Genomic DNA, 22,066 nt, shown 5'->3' on the forward strand with positions numbered 1-22,066 from the left:
GCGGATATTATAGTAAATTAATCAACAACCTCCTAACCAATCAGAATCTAGAGTTCATAATTATACAAGAATATTATCATTTATTTTAGCATCATATAATATAATGCTGACAGGGCTTAAAATTCTCTCTCTCTCATTTGTGCATTCAGAAAACATTATTGGAAAGAATATATTACCTTAAACCCACCATTAAAAGTGTGTAAAAGCAATTTAGACTAAAGAAGGTAGACTGAAGAAGACTGAAGATGGTGTTTATAATGAGCAGAACATGCAGTCCAAAGGCAGCAATCTCATAAGATCACCACTCATACAAAAGGAGCACTTAATTCCACTCGAAAGACTTTTTTTAGGCTTTTCACTGATGAGTCATATGGGCGCAAAACCCTTAGAAACCCAGAGCTTTCCCAGCTTGCATAATTGTCTGCTCATTCAGAATCTTCCTGTGTTTTGATTGAAATCAATTTTAAGAATTCAGGGAAAAAATACAAGGATGAAAAACTGACAGGTAATGTACTTTGTAAACAAATGTACAGATGAATTTTAATATTTCTAGCCAGGAAATGAAGGTATAAAAATCAAAAGCTGTTCTGAATTAGCAATTTCTCCTCATTGTTTATCTCACAAGGCCAGCCATAATTACACATCAGCAAACAGAACTATTCACAAAAACCTGATTGTGAATAGAGGCAGGAATGAGTGCAGCACAAATGCCCACGGGTTTTCCCTCTACAACCTACCCCCAATTTCCAGTTAATGTGCAGATGATTATCAACACCTTGAGCAAGCCTTCAAAATAGATGAACTATTTTTGCCTTTCACAAAACAATGTTTGTTTTTACCGCATGTAATTTACCTCACTGCTAACTGGATTAGTGCCTACTGTATCAGATTAAGGGCCTGAAGCATTGCCTCAAAAATAAATATTTCTACAACAACCTTGAGCCATGAATGAAGGAAAAACATCATAAAAGCTGCTTACATCAACAACTACAATGCACACATTGTGCTAGAGAATGTTACACAAATACATCGTCTAGCCGTCGTAACATAAAATCAAATCATTTTGACCTATAACCCTGAAGCCCTTAAAGAATTTTAACAGGATACTGTAAAACCAAACCTTATTACGCTATAGCAAGGTTTAAAAAAGCTGCAGTTCATAAATAAACAGCAGATAGAGCCAGACAGGTCTGACATTGATATAATAGGCTATGCTTGTATAGTCATCATGGAAAAAGCAGAATTTAGACAAACACCCTCAGGACAGAGACCAATCTGAAGTAGTGTTTAATAGCTTCAAAACTACACTGACTACTGACTACATAAGTGCTGCTAAAAATATTAAATCACCAAAATTGCATATAATGGCGGGACAGCATTAGCATAATTGCCATGGCAAAAGACGAACAAAGGTCTGTAGCCCCGGCTGCTTTCAATAATTTCATGTGAGAGCAAGTGCTATTAAATTTTCCTCACTGTGCCTCACAAGAGTTCTTATATCAAAAAAACACTAATAATTTTGGAAATACAAAAGTATGTGGACACCCGAGCGTCACACCCATATGTAGTTATAATAATATTGAAACCACACAATACTGTAGGATGAGCTTCCCTTCACTGCAAACCTGTACCAGCATGGTAATGTCAATATGCACAAAGCTAGATTCATTACGATATGACTTGCTAAGACTGGAATGGAAGAACACCTTTGAAATGAAACCTCACACAGGTCTTCCTCACTCAACATCACTGCCTGACCTCACTAATGCTCTTGTGGTTGAATAAGCACAAATACACACAGCCACACTTCAAAATCTGGTGGAAAGCCTTCCCAGATGAGTGGAGCTTATCATAACCTAACAGGAAAAAAGAAGGCATCTGGAATGGGAGGTTTAAAAAACATACAGGTTTGATGGTCCATTGTCCCACAACTGCATTCACTAAGATGAAAGAAAAGCACATGAGCTTTGTCAAGTACCTTGGGAAGCTCTTCGATTTGGTTAGCATCCAGGTAGAGCTCCTCCAGAGTGCGCTCGAAGCTAAAGATCTCCTTGGGTACCTGCTGCAGGCTGCAGTGCGAGTAATCCAGCACGGAGATGACCTCCTCCTCCCCACGGAAGCATCGGCACGGCACCAGGCGCCCGATGATCTTCCTCTTGGTAGTCATCTCCAGACACTGCACTGTAAATCAGAAAGGGCATGACTTAGCTTAATCAAACAGAAAAAAGAGCATCACCAGAAGACAAATACATCAATAAGTTTAATTTTTGACATCCACATCAGTGTACCTGATACCAAATGTCTAATGGAGGTGGATTATTTTAGATTATTGTGAAACTATGAGCAACAGCACCACCACAGTCTGTGAGATAGAATTACTGAGAAGTATATGAAGAAGCTTGGCTGGGACTGATTTATTTCTAGCCCAGAATGTCGGGTCACACAGCTTCTCAGTGATAGTCCGTTCAGGTGACCTCTAGATTTGATCCCCATATGGGCTGATATTTTTTTATTCCAGTTCACTGACACATCTGTAAGTATTTGTGAAATACAGTCACATGTATAATAAAAATGGATTCTTTCATCTATTAGCCTTTTTTCCCCCTTAAATGTCTTTGGAGGAGAAACAAAAAAATAGATACTCAATTTAAACATTATACAAAGTCTAGCACTTTTTGGTTTGAACAAAATGGTCACTGTTTACTATGTTCAGAGGAAACACAGCATGAGACCAGCAGGGCATTACAGACTTGAAAATTGGAAATCACAAATGGAGTTGCATATATGTCTTTAAGTGTGTGTGTGTGTGTGTGTGAGATAGTTTGCCCTATTTTATCATTTGCCTTTGATGAGACTTCATGGTATAATGCATTGCTTAACAGTAATTGTTTCATTGTCAAGCTATTGATAGACCTCCTATCTAATGTCAGTGGGCACCAGGTTTCTCTCTCTCTCTCTCTCTCTCTGTCTCTCTCTCACACACACAAACACAAAATATTAGTAGCAATATGTGATTATAATCAATGCAATCTATCTTTATGAAAAGCCAGCAAACTACACAAAAATTACAGATAATTCTGTACAAAAATACTGATAAAAATTTCACAGAACACACTGAAATCAAACTGTCAGATGTTTACCAAGCATTATAAAAGAGTAGAAAATAGCACGAATATTTTCTATATATTTGTCCTCTTAGTTTCATGCAGTGACTGTAATCAGTGATTAATCAGCAGCCTACAATCTCATCATGCCTCACATCCTGAGAAATAGGGTTCCATAAAGGCCAACTCTGATGAATCAATGCCAGATTTCATAACTGTCCTTGATTCATAAATATATGTAATTAAGATAAGAAGTGAGTGTACATTCCATCAGAAAGTTCCCATCAGTGCTCTTCATGACTTGTCAAGTAAGATGGTCATCTTGCCTTTACATGAGAGATAGTTACTTTTTAAGTCATGTTAATGCAATTAATGTGACATATTGCTCGGAAGGCTTTATAAATATTACACATAATGAAATAATTACAGACAATCTAACTGTACTGCAGTTTATGCCTCCCCTCTTTTTGCTAATCACTGCAATCGCTATATATTTTAATGGCACTGTGTTTCCTTATGACAAGCTTCAGATAATCTACAATATTTCCATTCACATTTGCTTTGCTATTTTTCAATGCCTCATTTACTAAAAAATGAGTTCAATAAAAGCTAACCATGCCAAACCGCCAGCTTTCATAACTAGCCATGACAAAGTCAAATGCAATTAACACCGGACTTAGAGCCTGAAGTCACAACCATAAAACTGCAAATCGAACTGCCAGTACTGCTTAATTACTTGTCAACTGCGTCGTTGTAGAAAATAGCCAGCTATAAAACAGGAAAGCATAATCATTTCTGTCTTTATTGGGCAAAAATCCTATCAGTCATGCTGCCAAAAGCTGCACTGGAACTGCACACGAGGGAAGAAATATTGAACATTACTGAGACGTTTTTGAAAAACATGGGATTTTTAATCTTCCTTAATTTGAGCAAAAGGACAAACATCATGACATACATTTATTTTCTGACCGTTTAAGTGAAAATGGTTATAAAAAAGAAAAAAAAAAAACAAGCCTCACAAAAACAAACCAGGAAAGTTCATATGATTCACTGAACACCAGGTGACCCCACAGAGATTCAAAAAGAAATGCAATGGTACATCAACACAACAAGCTAATTTTCTTATTTTAATCAACAACTTTGCTGTCCTGATCAAGAACAAGAGAGAACAAGCGCAGGACTATTGAGGGATGTAGAAAATCTCCAGGGATGGAAATGTGAGGCTCTCTGAGACATGGTGTGTGAGCTGGCTTTAGGGAATAAGTGATAGATTGGAAAGCTAATTCCATAGCTAATTCCTATGCTTTTGTGTTTTACATGCAAATGTAAGACTGCAATAATTAACAACATGACCTAATCAAAAGCACAATTATGGCTCTGGTGGGATAAATAAACGTAACGTTAAAACAGTAGGAAAAAGAAAATATATTACAAGAGCAAACAGCAGCCACCATTTAGAAACCTGGTAAAGATAAACTGCTTATCAGTTCACTAAAACAGCATGAATGAGCATGGATTTTAGTTTATTTTTATTTATTATTATTTGATGAGTATTATACTTGATTATAGTATAATATAGTAATTGATGAGCTTTACACAACTCACTCACCTGTATGTTTACTAAATTGTTTACCAATTGTTGGCATCTACAGAGCGAAAAGGATCCAGGTTCAGGGATATGTAGCACAGTCTAAAGTGTTTTTATTACAATTATATCCCAAATTTCCCAACAAACATAGATTAAAATCTATCCATCAGTCCATCCATCCATTTACCCATCCATCCATCCATCCATCCATCCATCCACATATCCAACCATCTCTCCCTCCCTCCATTTATCCATCCCTCCCTCCCTCCATCCATCCATACATACATACATCCGTCCATCCATCCATCTAGCTCTCCCTCCATCCATCCATCCATCCACCAATCCAGCCAGATCCCCCTCCCTCAATCTTTCCTGCCATCCCTCCATCAATCCATCCCTCCCCCCTTCTTCTATCCATTCATCCATCTTTTACCACAGCAATTGCCAGCAATTAATATTTTTAATTTAATTCACAAACAGCATGAACTAAAGACAAAACCATGCATCTTATTGACTGATCCTCACACTACTGATTCTATAAATAAATGTCTGCTAACAGATTCACCTTTCAACTAATTTTCTTTGTTAAATAATGTTTTAAGCTCTTTACATTATGTGATCATCTGCCAAAGAAGTCCCTATGTAAGTTGTCACTATAGTAACAACACTACATTAGAACAACACTGGAAAGATGCATGTTTAGTGTAACAGGACACATCTAAATATATACATACACATACTATTAATTTCACAAGTACTGTGACAAAATTAACAGTTAATAGATCTGCCAATTGATCATACATTCTACATTCTTGTTTACCTCTAATATGATGGAAAACAAAAAGAGCGAGCTGACTACTAAATTATTGCTAATTTATGAGTACTTAACCATGTTTAGCTCGAACTGCTCTGAATACAGAACGCATATAGTAAGAAGAGTCTATATTTTGAGCATCAGTTCTGTGAAGGAGCAGCAAAAAATTTATAACATTTCATTTTATCGATTTCCTACCATTTTTAGCCAATAATGGTCAACTGCTAGCTAGATACTATGATATGTTTCTGGCTGCACCACTGCTGACTAAACTAGACGACTCTTAAAGCCAGCATCTTATATTTCATGCCTGGTTCACTCCAGAAATTCATCCAAATAAAGCCCATGCTTTCAACTGTGGCCTCCATTTTCCTCCATTTTCATCATCTTAACAATCACTCAGCCAGACAAAACTGGAAAAAAAACTGTCTAATACAAATCCATCAAGATGATATAAAAAGCACAAAAAGTCTAGACAAAGAATAGCATTGTATCACACAGGACGAAGACGAAGAGCACAGCTGAAAAGATAAAGTTATCAAAAGAAAAGAAAGATAAGAGGGCAGGTAGTTCACACTCAGCAATGTGTTTCTCACCTGTTTCCAGGTTCACTGATTTGACACCCTGCAGGTGACAATATGGAACAATACTGGAGCCAGCTAGTGTGACTTACACACACCCTGGTGTTTCCACACAAACACAGAGCTTCAGGTTCCTTCAGTCATTCAAGAAGCCATTAAATAAGGGTGAATTTAAAGCAAACACATGAAACCTATATAACTGTAGAGGCTTTTTTCTATGCACCTACAAGAAAACCTACATGAGGCATCTTTAATAAAATATGAAAATCTTGGCTTTTCAAATGTGTCTTTATCACTATACTGTATCTTTTTCTGATATAGTCACTATATCAACTATTTTCAGAACCTGACCCAAATATGAGGAAACATTTTGGTAGGCTTTCTGAAAATTGGGTAGGTTTTCTAAAAATTTAAAACTGATCAAAAATTCCACTTGTGTTTATTTAGTAAACAACCATGTTTTACAACATAATGCAGCACACAGTAATGCTAATGCTAAAGCTCCAATAATGATTTACTGAAACGATACAAGGTGTACATTTTAATGCTACACAGTACCTTCAATAGCTGTAAAAGTACAAATGATAAATAAGTAAAGTTCTTACATCCATTAGATATTACATTATTCTGTATACAGTAAACCCTTAGATGCAGTAATAACTTTAGTTTTTTCTAGGAATAAGGTCATGCAGATGACCATCAGGCAGGCCTACGTAAACTTTGGAATGCTTACTGAGTACCAACAGTAAAGGTCTCATTACTGTGGCCGCATATTGATAGCCAATACCCCACTATGCTACACTTATCCATTCTTGTGATCCAGAATGAGGCTTTGATGGCCTAATAGTTCTCCAACCAGCCACAGAACCATGTCATGTACATAATCATCCATTCCACTTTTCGTTATGAATTTTCCTTCAAAAAGTAGTGTAGGTTGTACAACAAAGTCATCAGAATGATCCGTAACAATTCCTGATAGCCCACCTCATCAGACTATATCAGACAGTACAAACAAATAGTGCAAATGCCACAGTTTATTGAGACTGAGACGGATGAGTTGTTATTATTGCATTGTATTGCAGATGAGATTCACCCCGGATACTGGTGATAGATAGATAGATAGATAGATAGATAGATAGATAGATAGATAGATAGATAGATAGATAGATAGATAGATAGATAGATAGATAGATAGACAGATGCTTTATTGATCCCAGTGGGAAATTTAAAGCTTCCTCCTTTGAAGATAGAAATCATTCTCATGATAATACTGTTATTTATTCAGGATAAATACTCAACATCTTAATACTCTTAATTCTATAATAAAAGTGAACATTTCTCAGAATGATTTTACTGAACTCTAAAGAGGATAAGAACTAAGGATACTGAAGGTGAAACTCACCAGTGAAAAAGGCATTTAATGGAAGAATGCAAACTCTTGATCCTCATTCAAGTATTATTGTGAATCATATCCTTCACCCAGTGGGCTAACCTGTCTTTAGACAGCAAAGCACCCTTATAGTACTCCCCAAAGAACACAGATAGATTTTCAGTGAGCCAAAAGTTGCCAATTACCTCCACACAGTGCTTGACGGCCCTCAGTACACATTCTAACCTATATGAGCAGACAGGTTTATTGATATACTGTAGCATCAATATCTATGGTAGACACTAATGCTAGGTTCAGCCACAGCATGACATGATTGAACACTTGTCCCCAAAGCAGACACTGAATACTGACCAATAATGCAAATAATTGTAAATAATAATCTAAGACATATTGATGCCTAGTAAAAACAATATTCATCCCCTCCAGGATTTCACAGTTTTGCTATGGCAGAAATTAGCCCAACATCAAGCAAAGACTATTTGGAGAAGTTTGCAATTTTTCAAAATTACAGCAGATTTTCTGCAGATTTAGGCTAGGATGCGCTGTGACATCATCACAACACACACTGATTCACATGCATTGAACTACGTTGAGAAGAGCTATCATAGAAAGTAAGTACATATCTGTCTTACTTAAAGAAGGATGTGAAGAAGAATGTGCTTCACCAATTCAAGCAGATTTCCAACAAAAAGGCAGAAAAAGCTCCACAAATTGTAATGCAAATGTTAAAAAAAAAAAGCATGTGATGGCCTCATAAATCACAACAAACCAGGAGGGACTGACTGTTTTAAGCAGAAGTCACTTCATATAAGGTTGGCAAGTTGCAAAAAATAAATTACGAATAAAATTCAGATCCTTCTGAGAGTTCATCGTTCTGCATAAAGATGGGAAACCTTTTATACCTTTATGGTTTTTCGTAGTTTACATGCTCCTGGGGGAAAACCATCAATCCTCTGTGCACTGACAATGCTGCTATGGTTTTAGGGTAGACCTGGAAAAGGTTCCAAAACATTGTTTACATGCAAAATAAAGGGTTTAAGCCTAGTGTTTCAGACTACAGTTGCTGTTCTTTCGGCTTCTCCCTGTTTTGGTTCACCACAGCAGATCATATGGTCCGCATGTTTTGATTCGGCACAGGTTTTACAACGCATGCTCTTCCTGATGCAGCCCACCCATTTTATCCGGACTTGGGATCAGCACTGAGAGTTAACTCTTTAGTGGTTGAGTTAGCTCCGTACCCAGGAATCAAACCCAGGATGTGACAATGATAGTGCGGGGTCCTGCTGCTGGACCATCAGCAGGCAGTGTTTCAGACTACAGTAAAAAAAATAAAAAAATAAAAAATACACTTGCCTGCAAACAACCGGTACATGATAACTGAATTGAAAATGTAAAAAAATAGGAATTCTGTTCAGTCTATCACTGGAACACACAACGGCTTTAACGATCTATAAGCTTTTATGAACAGAAATAGTAAGCATACAGTAAGCTCTATAGTCTCTACAATAAGCTGTTTACCCTATGAAATTTCTCACTTTTATTCCATTGCAATTCATCTAACGTTTTCATTCCCATTTCATATCCCAACAGAGGCTTGCAAAATCTTTTACAAGACTACGGCTGATCCTGGATAGATTCCTTCTTAACCTCTATCCACACCTGCAATCCAATAACCCATTTGCTTTTTAATGCTAAACCTCAGACAACATCACAACTCCAATTATCTTCAAATAGAATGGTAAAATCTGGTGACAACGTTCCTAGTAGAGCGAATAAAATGCCAGGCTTTTCAACATAAACACACTAGAGGAATAGCTGACAGAAGTGGAGCACTCTGCTTTTTGCTCTTATTGGAGCTTTAACGACTTGAAAAAGCCTGTCTTTCATTTCTACATGAAGAATGAAGAGTGAATAACCGATACTGGGTGAGTTGATTAATGTAATTAATATGATTGTAATTTATCAAAAGACATTGTTTGGTTTATTATTAAAATAGACAAATTAATTCCTGGAATTATTATCAGCTATGTCAATTGTTTTACAGACTACAATTCTTTAAAGTGCAAGCATGTCAGAACTTGAATGAGAGTTGAATTTATTTTAATCATTCACACACTCATATTTTAAGGGGTTTGGTGAGAAATGTGGGGTTACTATGGGGGAAAGACAGACATTTGGAGCAATGTGGGGAAATGACTTTGTATCTTCATTATGAAATGCTTCCTAACAAACATATGTTAATTCTGTATTTCATCCTTATGTGCTCTTTTTTATTTACCAGCCACTGCAATATTGTAACTAACCTGCCAGTTTACACAATATGATATTTACCTCATATCTATCCTGAGAGAAAGTTATCATACAAGATGCAGGTCCGTCTGCAGGTTCCCATTTTTGCCGCATTGCTCAGCAAGGCCTCAGACTACATAAGATGCCTTAAGACAGCTAGGACAGGTTTCTCAACAGTTGTTCATCCTCTTGAAAATGTTGATCGGTGACAAGCTTTTTCAGCTCTGTGCATCAAACACTTATGCAACATGTCTTCACATAGTGAAATCAAGCGTATCTATCGAGTACACTATGAAGCAAATTGCTGCACCGTCTTCCACAGTCATGCCTGGTTCCCCAAAGACCGCAGGGCAGCGGAGTGAGAGAGCAGTGTGAGAGAGCGGTGTGTTTGTGTGTGTGTGTATATGTGTGTGTGTGTGTGTGTGAGAGAGAGAGAGCGAGAGAGAAAGAGAGAGAGAGAGTACAGCTAGGGCTGCTATGGAAACTGCATGACACAAGAGCTGCTTCTGCAGAGGCGAGAGGACATGTTCACAACTTCCAACTCTGCTCCGACAAAACAGCTCACATTTTGGTTTGTGAAAAAAAAAAAAAACTGCGGCGGTACGTCTCTGCTCCTTCTCTCTGGTTAAGAGGGAGGATCGTTCAGACCACTTAAGGAAATGTCTAGAGGCAAGGCAGAAAAATCTATACGTATAAGAATACGATTTGTCATGTAATGCTATAATTTCTAATTAGAATTTCCATTTTATTTGATGGCATGTTTTATTGTCTTCTCAGAGGAAATATGCAGCATTAGATGTCCAAGGTTATTAAAAATGCATATGGATCCACCAGTGACATGTACTAATCACTGAAATGGTTACCTAGGCAACCACTGCTTCAAGGAAGCATGCACAGTATCATATAATTTTTTTTTCTTTCGTTCCTGTTGCTGCATACTGGATTTCAGTATGCATCCAGTGTATTCCACTGCAGGTAGTTGCTTAATTTTTAAAAAAATAAGATGCCATATAATTTTTTAATACTGAAAATAACTAGAACACAATATGATAATTGTCATAAATTAAATTAAATGTACATTTCACCCCGACGAAGAAGTGGGTTGTTTGTGACCAAGTAATGTGTGTGTGTGTGTGTGTGTGTGTGTTTAAACCAATCAAACAATCAATGTTATAATGCAGGCCTAATTGACATCAAATAATAGCAGGAAAGAAGAAACCTTATAAAGTTCTTTGTTTTATTGGTTTCTGTTAATCTGCCTCTCTGCTCCCTCTATGTTTTTTCTCTATTTGGAAAAAAAATGGAATAGGAGTGTGAATTGGCATAACAAATGGCATATAAGTATAGAAGGTGCCTCTTGACCTCACTTCAAGTATGCTTGCCCAATTCTCTTTACCCAGTGGGCTGACCTGCCTTTAGAAAGCAAAGCACACAAACATCTGGTCAGGGACACACCAGCTGACTATCACTTCTGCACAGCACTTCATTGTACACAGGGCAGGCAATTGTCTTATTGTATTTGGTGTCATTTGGTGTTTGGTGTCTTACTGTATTTAGCTCTTTGTGCACTGCATACAGATCCCTGGCTTTAGGAAACTTAAAGCAGTAAGCATCAGGTTAAGTGAGATAAAACTTCCCTGTACTGATAAGACCAGACACCAGAGGGACAAGACCCAGCTTTTATGATATGATATCCATCACAATATACACGATTACTAATATCAGATCAGTAATATGATTACTATCAGCTAAGCAAAAGTAATGCATTAAAAAACTGTGAAAAACTGAATTTAATAATATTATATTTAATGTTTTTTAAACTCATTTTTAATATTTGTAAAAATAAATTACACTAAAAAAGGAGAGGGAAAATCACTAAAGAATAAACACTTTAAATGTTAAAATGTTTATTAAAAAAACCCTAAAAAATCCAAATAAAAAAAATCATTTTATTGTGTAATTTAAAAATATATCTAATATTATAAGATTAAAATAAAATAAAAATGCATATTTATTTTATTAGATTTAAAATAATTAGATTAAAAATGTTGTGCTATCACATCAAATTGTATTGTGACAATTTATCATAATATCAATATTATATCTCTCACATCAGGGCTGGAATCCTTCAGAAACTCAACTTAAACACACACAACACACAATCACACTTTTCACACACTTTCACTATCCTCACCATGTACACCTGTTTGCAATCATACACACACTATAAATACACATCCTCTCTAAGAAGCCAAAGTAACACTCAGTTACCTGACTTACCAAACCTTGCATATTGTGTTTCATGCTTCTGGTTTTTGTTCTTGTCTGGTTTTTAGGATTTTAGAATTGTCTATGTCACACTGCTTGTTGTGGGGATGTGGTAGTTTAGTGTTTAAGGTGGTGGACGGCTGATCAGAAGGTTGTGAGTTTGAATCCCAGGTCCACTGAGCTGCCACTGCTAGGCCCATAAGCAAGGCCCTTAAACCTCAGTTGTATAAAATGTAAGTTGCTCTGGATAAGGGTGCCTGCCAAATGCTTTAAATGTGATTGCCTGTCCCTGCTTCATGGTTTGGAATTGATTGCTGGTCTCTTTGTAAATAAAAAGCTAACCTACAAAAAAACATACATCTCTGACTCCATCTCTTGCATGACAATATTGTCATATTGCACAGCCACATCAGCTATACATCATTGTCTTTGACAGGTCTGTGTAGATCTATCACAGGTCACTGGGGTCAGAGGAGACCCTCTCGGATGGACCAGAAACACTTCAGAGAATTACAGAAATGTTACAAACATGATTGCAATTTTTTAAAACTTGTGTTTATATTTTAGAGAGTACACCCAATTGAAAGCATTACTTATCTTATATTTAGAAAAAGTAAAAAAAAAGTATATTTAATGTGCTCCCTAAGTGCAATAGCAGTGCAATCTGTCTTCCAAATTACCCAACAATCCTTAAAATATAATTAATAGTTTTCATGTAACAGCCATACAGCTGCCATCCTGAACTAAAGCTGCTTCTCCCAATTTCATTCTTCCCTGCATTTTTTTCTCCTCAGTGATCACATCAGCTCAAGTACGGCTGTAACTCTGCCTCTCAGCATGTGGTTACAGATAATAAGTGAGAGGCATACACAAATCACACATCTCTCGGGCTTTTAAAAGTTCTCGCAAAAAAAAAAGCAAAAGGTACAAAGAAACCCATAAATAAAACAGAACTAGGGGAACTTTGTAGTAACTTTGTGCTACACATGTCAGCCAACCACCAGGTGCCAAAACTAAGATTATATGATTACTTGTTGCAGTTTAATAACGTGACACTAAGAGAAAACACTGCTTAATTGTGTAGTAATTAAATACAGTGTCAGTCTGTATACATGCTGAATATTATCAAACACTTGTCTGCTCTTGCAGTGAGTGAGTTTGAGCTTAACAATCTTTAATATGCTAGATTTAATAGTTACAATCAATATTATTCACGCCTTCCAAAATGCTTGATTTCATGGCAACTTTTTTTTTTTTTTCACGGCCCCATCTGCTATACATCAGTATCTGTGTAAGTTCGAGGTGTAGATCTATCACAGGTCACATACCCTCTCAGATGGACCAGAAACACTTCACAGCAGAGAATTACCAAAATGTTACAATCATGATTGCAATTTTTTAAAACTTGTTTTTTTATTTTGGAGAGTACACCCGATTAAAGGCATTACTGATCTTATAATTAGAAAATGTTTTTTAAGTAAAAAAAAAAAAAAAAAAAAAAAAAAAAAAAATATATATATATATATATATATATATATATATATATATATATATATATATATATATTTCATGTGCTCCCTAAGTGCAATCTGTCTTCCAAATAACCCAACAATCCTTAAAATATAAAAAATGAGATAAATGTAAGTCATTCTGAATAAGGGCATCTGCCAAATGCAAAAATGTAAAATGCATATATATATTTTAAGATAATTTTCCTTCCTCATACTATGGATTTTCTAATGTGCGCCTGCCGCTTTTGCTGCAAAACACCTCCAGAACAGGATGCTGCCACCCCCATGCTTCACAGTTGGGGTGGTGTTCTTTCGAATTAAAATCCACACCCGTATTCCTCCAAAAATAGCACTGATGATTATGACAATAGTTCCACTTTAGTTTCATCTGACCAAAGAACACTTCTCCAAAAGTCTAGATCTTCATCTTGGCTATCACTTCCAAACTTCAGTCTGACCTTTATACATCATGAAGTAATTGCTGCTTCCTTGTGTGACAGCCTTTCAGGCCATGGCAATGAAGGACTGAGCCATTTTCCTGTCGATCTTGTTATGTTCAAAATTAACCAGTTGAATTCAGGTTGCAAAGTTCAACACACATCTGTGTTACTAAGGGGTTGGCAAAGACACTCAAGCCTGAAGGATGTTTTGCAGGAATCGAACCCCCAACCCCAGAGGTGCTTAAATTCAATTCATTATCACTTTTTCTTCCATACATGTGTGCTCCCATTAACACCTAATTATGACAACTGACCTGTCAGATTTCTGGAACATTCCACACAGTTAAAAGAGACAGTCAGCTTGGTGTATGTAAATGTTGACCCATGGGAATTCTCATATAATGAATTAAGGCTAAATTTACCTCTAATGAGATTTGAAAATTCCTCTTATGTGAATAATGTACATGCATTTATTGACCTGACAAACTAAATATACTGTAACTTGAAATGTGTGAAGTTCATTTCTCCAAATGTGTGGATATCTGTAGTTTAGGTAAATGTATAGAAACTTTTGGCCTCAAATGCAGTGCATGCTTCCTGTAAATTAGACATATATGAGAGGACTAGAGGACAGCAGCTTGTATCCACAGAGCGGAAACTGATTCATCAGAATCAAGGTCAAACAAACTCTTGTTTTGATGCTCTACGAAGGTTTCTTGGATCATATGATTTGGTCATTCTGTGCACTCAAATCTGCAGTTTCCACAATGTGATTTTGTATATTTTTGTGCCTTCATACTCAACATGTACTGTATTTTACCTGTCGGCTCATGTGTCTTCGTCATCTAATATGTAATACCCAGCCATGTGGTTAAAGATGATGCATTTTCCTCAAGAACTTGTTTTGCCACTGATTAAGGTGGGTTTTTTTTTTTTTTTGCAAGTTTTGCTGATGACTAAGAATTGTCTGACAATCTTCTCCCTCAAACCAGTACCATTCATACATCTCCTATGACCTTGTAACACCTGCTATGATGAAGTCAGGTTTCCTTTCATCTTCAATTCTGCTTGAGTCACACCTCTCCTTAAGAAGTCCAAGCTTGAGCCCACTAATGTAACTAACTACAGACTGGTTCCTTCTATTTCTATCAGAGACTCTGGAACACACTGTCCTTACAGCGCAAAATTTATATCTGCAACAAAAGCTTCCCGGATGCCAACTAGTCTGGATAAAAGGCCATGCATTCTACAGAGACACGACTTCACTAAAGCTTTACACACAGCCAGAAAAAACTGTATGAACACTACTTATATATAATAACTATATAGATATTAGTAACACTGTAAATCACTAGATCTTCTTTTACACTATTACAGACTATTTTTATTTTCATTATATCTGCTGGATCAATCCTACCACACAGCTTGAAGAGATTTAGTTTTATCGCCTCACAGCCTTATTACTGGAGTCCCTCAAGGGTCAGTACTGGTCCACTCTTGTACACATTTATACCAAATCATTGATCTCACGTTTTCTCTCATGACTGATATATTTTTTACACCAAAACTTTCCTGTGATTTCTCTGCATCCACCTCTGACCTTGCCTACAAAATATAAAACCACCTTTCTGACATCTCTTCCTGAGGATCATATCGTCTGAGACTTCTTCCATCTGCAACTCAATCACGACAGAACAGAGCTGATATACTTCTCAGTAAAGAACTCTACTTTGTTGGATCCATCATTCACCAATGATCACCCTCACAGTCCATCTGAAACACACAGCTACAAATTTTGGTGTGGTTTCTGATGACTGGCTTAACTTCTTGCATAATGATTACATCTCATTAACATGATATACAGTATCAGTTTTCAGATATTCTTCAGTTTTCTTCATAATAACATAGCGATCTCTTCTGACTACAGAATCTGTTCAACCACTTGTATAAGCCTTTTCTCTTTCTATACTCTTTCTATTTCTGCCTTTTTTCCATTCTCTGCAAGATGCTGCCGTCTGCCTGGTACATAACCTCTCTGCGTTCTCTCATGTGACCTCCCTTCACATCACTGGCTTTCTGTTGCAGCAAGAATTAAATTAGGACATTTGTTTTGGTGTACCAGGCAGCCAAATGTTTTGCCCTACATTATACATACATATGGTTCAAAACTGCATAGCTGCATGCCAACTCAGGTCTTCAACTTCGATGTATAGTGTCGGGCATATCTTTCTTTGATGTCTTAACATGCTCAACATATCACTGCTTCCTAGTTTCCTCTTTACTCCAAACAGCCTTGTCTCTTTAATTCTTATGCAAACATTATAAACATGCTTCCATCCAGATTATTTCAGAATGCCTCATTTTTCTTTTTTTCTATTCATATTATTAATGATGCACTTAGGTTTAGGTACAGCGCTTGTATAAACTGGCAGTTGTCTCAGGTCTTTCAGGTTATGAATCCTTTATAATGCTGTACCGAGAACTAGCTATACATCCGGTTACTATAGATAATGAATGTAAAATGTCATGCGAAGATAAGATAGGAGTAGTGCTAAAAGCTACTCAGAGCATTGCCAAGGATGGATCCTACAGCAAGGTCATTAGCCCTCAAAAGCTTGCTCTGTACGAAACTTTAGATAAATGTGAATAAATGGAAATGAAGGATTCTATAATGAAATGTTCAGGCCTGGCTTTAATGTTGTCAAGGTACAAAATGGTTGCTGATTGCCTAAACCTGGTGGCCAAACTGGCAACAGGGCAACCACCAATGTGAAGCCTTGGTGTTGTACAAACAGTAAATTTGTGAGTAAATGACGTCTTTAGGTAAAGGACACTAGCACATTGCCACTGATATGGGAAATGAATTACATTCTTTTAATCCATTACTTTCTACACAGTTACAATATTGTACTTTTCAACTAAATAATTATATCTGAGGAGAAATACACGCATGATCAGCTTTCTAATAACTACAGCCATACTGCTGCAACTGGTACATGACATGTACAGTAAGCCATTACTGTTGACATAATGAGAGGAGAATTTCTAAAGGAGCAGAAACTGTAAACGTGTACAGAGTGAGTTTCTGGCTGTAATAATTTGAACCAATAAATCTATTAAAAAGTCTGATGTAAGGCCACCAAGAGCCACCGGAACAGCTCCACTGTGCTTTGGTATAGATTCTACATGTCTCTGGATCTGTAGTAGAGAGATGAACATCATTCTTTTAAAAAATACCCTAACAAATCGAACCAAATCCTCCCATAGATTTTCAGTTAGGCTGAGATCTGGTGACTGCAAATTATTTAATAAATATTTATTAGCTCATTTATTTCTAGAAGACTATACTCACAGATTTTAGTCTTCATTTTCAGCATGATGAGTCCAGAAACTCGTCATTCAGACTGACGCTTTATCCAGCACCTCAAAGCTGTGGGTTCAGGGTGGGAACTAATACATCTGACTTTAGTTAAATCTCACATGAAGCGGATTCAACAACTGGACACAAATCAGGTCTTATTTTGAGCTGTACAGCAATGCAGGTTCAACATTCATTGATTAGTCATTTTGTAACTCAAATCATTATTCAGTTTAACTCTGAAATAATGAATAAGGTGAATGTTTTAAACTGACTGACATTTTGTTACATAAAATGACTGGCTGTTCAGGCAAAATGATTAATCATTGGTCTGTGCTTCAAATAGCACTACATAATATATCATTTGTTAATCATTATTGCAATATTGGACTTTGTAATCTTGATATTGCAGAAGGATGCAGTATGTAAACGAGTGCTCTAACCAATCAATAAACTGTGTGGTGGACGTCCTCACCAATCTCAGCCAGTCTAGAAGAGGGCTGCTATTGAAGCACCATTCACATAATGCAAAAACATGAATTAATTGCATCTTTAACCTTTAACAAGGTCACATGAAGAATTTACTGATGAGCTCATAATACAATAAAATGCAAGGCAAACTGAAAACTGAATATCAAAATAATCATCTACACACACCATAGGCCAGTTTTCTAATATTATCTAGACACAATGAGCTTCACTGTGCCACACATTAGCTTGAATATATTTATTTTTTGGTTTGCTGTGACTGCAGTTCCGTACATTTTTTAAAACTGTTTTTTACCGGAATTAAAAAAAATAAAAATAAACCGCAAACTATATCATCCATTCATAATTATTGACAATTGATATCCGTACACACTTTCCAGTCCAACACACCATAGGAAAGAATGATAGAAATAATTAGGAAGAATAATATTGTTTGTCAGTTAAGCATTTCTTTAGCTATAAAAGATTATTAAATTCAATTTTCAATTCAATTCAATTCAATTTTATTTGCATAGCACTTTTAACGATGAACATGGTCTCAAAGCAGCTTTACAGAACATAGGAAACAAAAAAACATAGTGTAAAATGTCCTAGATTATTAAAAAGGAGCTTACTTTATGTTAGCTATAGAATGAAATAGCACTACTGCGTCGTGTCTGTCAAAGTGTTGAAACGATTCTAGCTATCAGTTATCTCACAGAGCTGTAATACGTAACTGCTTTAGAAACGAAAATCAGCTGCACAAATACATGAGTAATATCTTACTGCACATCAATAAACTATTCATTAAAGCACTCTAGGGCAGTTTATGGTAAGATAAGCCTGTTGAATTGCACACAAACTGTTATAACAATGTGTCATAGTGTTTATACTACCTTTTCCTGTGTGCTATTTTCCATGATGTGACATGTCATTATATCATCAGTGTTCTGAGAAATGCGCAACATCATTTGGCTTAAGGTGTACACTAAATAGAGCACACGTCTGTAACGACGTCAGACACGATGACGGCTATCATAACAATGACCAAAATAATGGTTACATAACACTTTTATATTATGGACATCAACTGTTATGACAACCTATGACAGCATATGACATCACACAGATATGTCTGTGTCATAATATATACAGTTCAGTAAAGTGCTACCTTTGTTGTTGTCTCACAACAACTTTCGTTTTAAATATAGCATAGAGCAGCAATATGAAAAACTAGCAAAGCTTAGTATGTGAAGTACTCCACTCCAGTCCAATAAACAATGTAGATTATAATGTTTAGTTTTGCTTACCAAGCAGCAAAATAGTAAAGACATAATGTTACAACCCAAAGATTTTTGTGTCTCCGGGGAAGAAGATGCTGCTTGCAGATCACTTTCCCCTATTTTTATATCAGCTGCATCAACTGCATGATCTGGAGTGTGTTATTCCACTTACACCACAGCAGTTAGCTAACATCTCTCTCTCTCTCTCTCTCTCTCTCTCTCTCTTTCACACACACACACACACACACACACACAAAAACAAAAATCCACCACAGCCTGTCATATTACTGAGAAACCAAAGCAAATAAAAAGCGTAACCAACACTGGGACAGCTTACCACCCAGACTCCTTCTGTAACTCTTAAATAAATCTCTTCTATGAGAAAAACTTCACCACATCAACGATTATAAGAATCGTAGAAAAAAAATCTGCTTAATATCAGTTTTAGATAACGTGGAGTGTCTGCCATACAAGTCTCTGAGTATGAGCTGTTACTATAGAAACAACATAGAATAAGCGCATTTATATCTCACTCATGTTACAGCAGGACCAATCCTTCTGACCAATCAGATTCCAGCATTCAACCATGCTGTGGTATAGGTATCATTCTAATACAATCTCCTCACATATGCATAATGCAGGTTCTGAGCTATTATATTTAAAAGATAATTAGATGCATGGTGAAAGAACAACAGTCAATAAAGTCTCTTTACATGTAAACATTTCCAGTTCCAAAAAGAAAAGGTTCAGTTAGTGATACAACTGGCATTGTACATTTACTTTGTTGAATAGCTGACTGGTTCTCAACGTTAGCGCATGTAGTTTCTGTTATCATATGACTTTTAACCTTCACACTGGTTAAACTTCACATAGTTACACAACCAGCAATTAAATCAGAAGATTTCAGCCTATATTTTTTTACAGGATCTGACTGATTTTTTTTCTTAAATATCTGATCAACCATCAGTCCTGATCCTGTTAATCAGATTGTATGTCATCTCTAATATGTATATAAGATCGAGTTTAAATGCTCAAGACTGTGGTGACACAATCGCTCAGTTTGACAGCAGGGACAGAGACACCAGTTGCTGGGAAACAAAAAGCCAAGTGAAGGAAGATTGGATAGTAATGGTCACATCATAGCAGAGCGATAAGGATCTGTGTGCACTAGTCCATAAACACTGCTATAATCTACTTCATTACGACATCGGAAACTCTTTGTTTTAGAGTGAGCCATCAGAACCGAGATGGGTTCAGTCAAGAGGAAATAAACTGTGTGCTAACAGAACGATGGCAGAATGAAGAAGACACAAACTGAGATTGTGTGCTTGCCGTAAATAGGCTGTATTCGCAAGTTATTGAAACTGATACAGTAATGCTTTATTCTGGAAATAAAATCCGCAATAAATGTGAATGCTTAAGTGGATGTTAGGGGAAACGGTGGTGCTTTTCCTGTACACTCCACATCACGATCAAGTGTCATGAAAATACGTTGGACTGTGTGGGAGGATGCTGCATAGAACAACTTGTTCAGCTGTAATTTGTTCATTCATTTTACAGAATGAAAAAGAGATAAAGGGGCAGTTGTATAAAGGACAAGGTAAGATTTGAAGGACATGGCATTGGGAACATTTTGTCTTTCAGAGGCACTTCAGAGGCAGTTCTTTCAAGCACAGATGAAAAATAAGAATGACAGTCTATTTGTGATATTCCTTAAAGTTTTTATTTTTCTGATCAAAAAATCTAACCTATCATTAAAATGTTTCAGAATAATGGAAATATTTGTGATAGAACAATGATTAAGTGTTCTATGGTTTGAGGGAAAATCTGGATTAATATTTTAATTAATTAAATTAATATGTAATTATGTACTTATTAAATAGGTAATTAAATTAATATGTAATTATGTATTTATTAAATATGTATTTGTATTTATTACACATGTATTTGTATTTATTACACATGTATTTGTATTTTTTTTTTATATGGCTATCTATTCATTAAATGTTTATTTGCTACAATAATTTTTTTTGTAAATTCTCATGAAAGGCGACAATAATTCTGCAGGTCACTATATAATCACCAAACCTCAAAATAAAATGAAAGGAGAGAAGAGCATTCAAAAAAATGTGACTCGAGGTTTCCATCAAGGCGAAGAACCACCTCAAGGCTGAGAGCAGAATTGCCCAACTATCCTTACAATGCCATGCAAGTCGCGTCCTCATGATTTCACTCTGTCCTCCTCCTCTTTCGGCTCAATGACCACGATTACTCAAACACGGCTCGACTGCTGCCTCTCAGCATGTGGGACAGATAGTGAAGAAGGGACACATACACAAATCACACGTCTCTGATGCTTTCTGAAATCCACCCTGCTCATAACACGAATGCGAGTCTTAGCTGTGACTTTGAAGGCTCTGCATTAATCAGCTTCAGTTCTTGAGCTTTAAATGCCATTTGAATAAAGCTGTGATACTTAAATATTCATATTTGTCAAGTATTATACATGTTTAAATCTCACTTGCGTTTCTATAAATGCATTTCAGAACATCATAGTAGTATGTACTACTGATTTACAGCGATATTAACTGAGGATATGTGTAAGCTCATTCGGAGGTTAAGTTTTAGTCAGTGGAATTATCTGTCCCAGTTCCCTTTTCAGTCACTGGCTGTTCCTAGAATGTGAGCCGCTACAGCTGTAGTGAGGGAATGATGAGATAAATCCAGTAATGATGCAAGAAAATAATATTAATGGCACCTCTTATGGAATGCAGACTTCACAACAATTACTCTGTGTCAGTAACCTGACATACTGTATGTGATTATGTCTATGCACAAGTCAGTTTAATAATAAAACTTCATCCTTCATGTGCTTCCAGTTCAGAAAAGATCATGAAAGATAGTTAAAAGCCAAATAGGAGTGTATCCTGTAGCAAGAGGTAAATTCATAGCAAAAGCAACAGGGGAAAGAA

The 22,066-nt window shown here is 36.3% G+C and overlaps 1 protein-coding gene across 10 annotated transcripts in view; it reads right to left on the bottom strand.

The window, feature by feature from the left end:
• The window catches only part of lrrc7 (leucine rich repeat containing 7), a 127,024-nt gene that overhangs the window by 42,567 nt on the left and 62,391 nt on the right, over positions 1–22,066 (bottom strand). For all 10 annotated transcript variants that reach the window (XM_058401935.1, XM_058401936.1, XM_058401937.1 and 7 more), the window contains one exon: positions 1,979–2,181. In XM_058401935.1, the coding sequence (XP_058257918.1) occupies positions 1,979–2,167 (189 nt within the window). In that variant the 5' untranslated portion in view covers positions 2,168–2,181. The remainder of the gene's footprint in view (positions 1–1,978; positions 2,182–22,066) is intronic.

The sequence above is a fragment of the Hemibagrus wyckioides genome, linkage group LG11, assembly GCF_019097595.1.
Source record: "Hemibagrus wyckioides isolate EC202008001 linkage group LG11, SWU_Hwy_1.0, whole genome shotgun sequence".
Classification (NCBI taxonomy): domain Eukaryota; kingdom Metazoa; phylum Chordata; class Actinopteri; order Siluriformes; family Bagridae; genus Hemibagrus; species Hemibagrus wyckioides.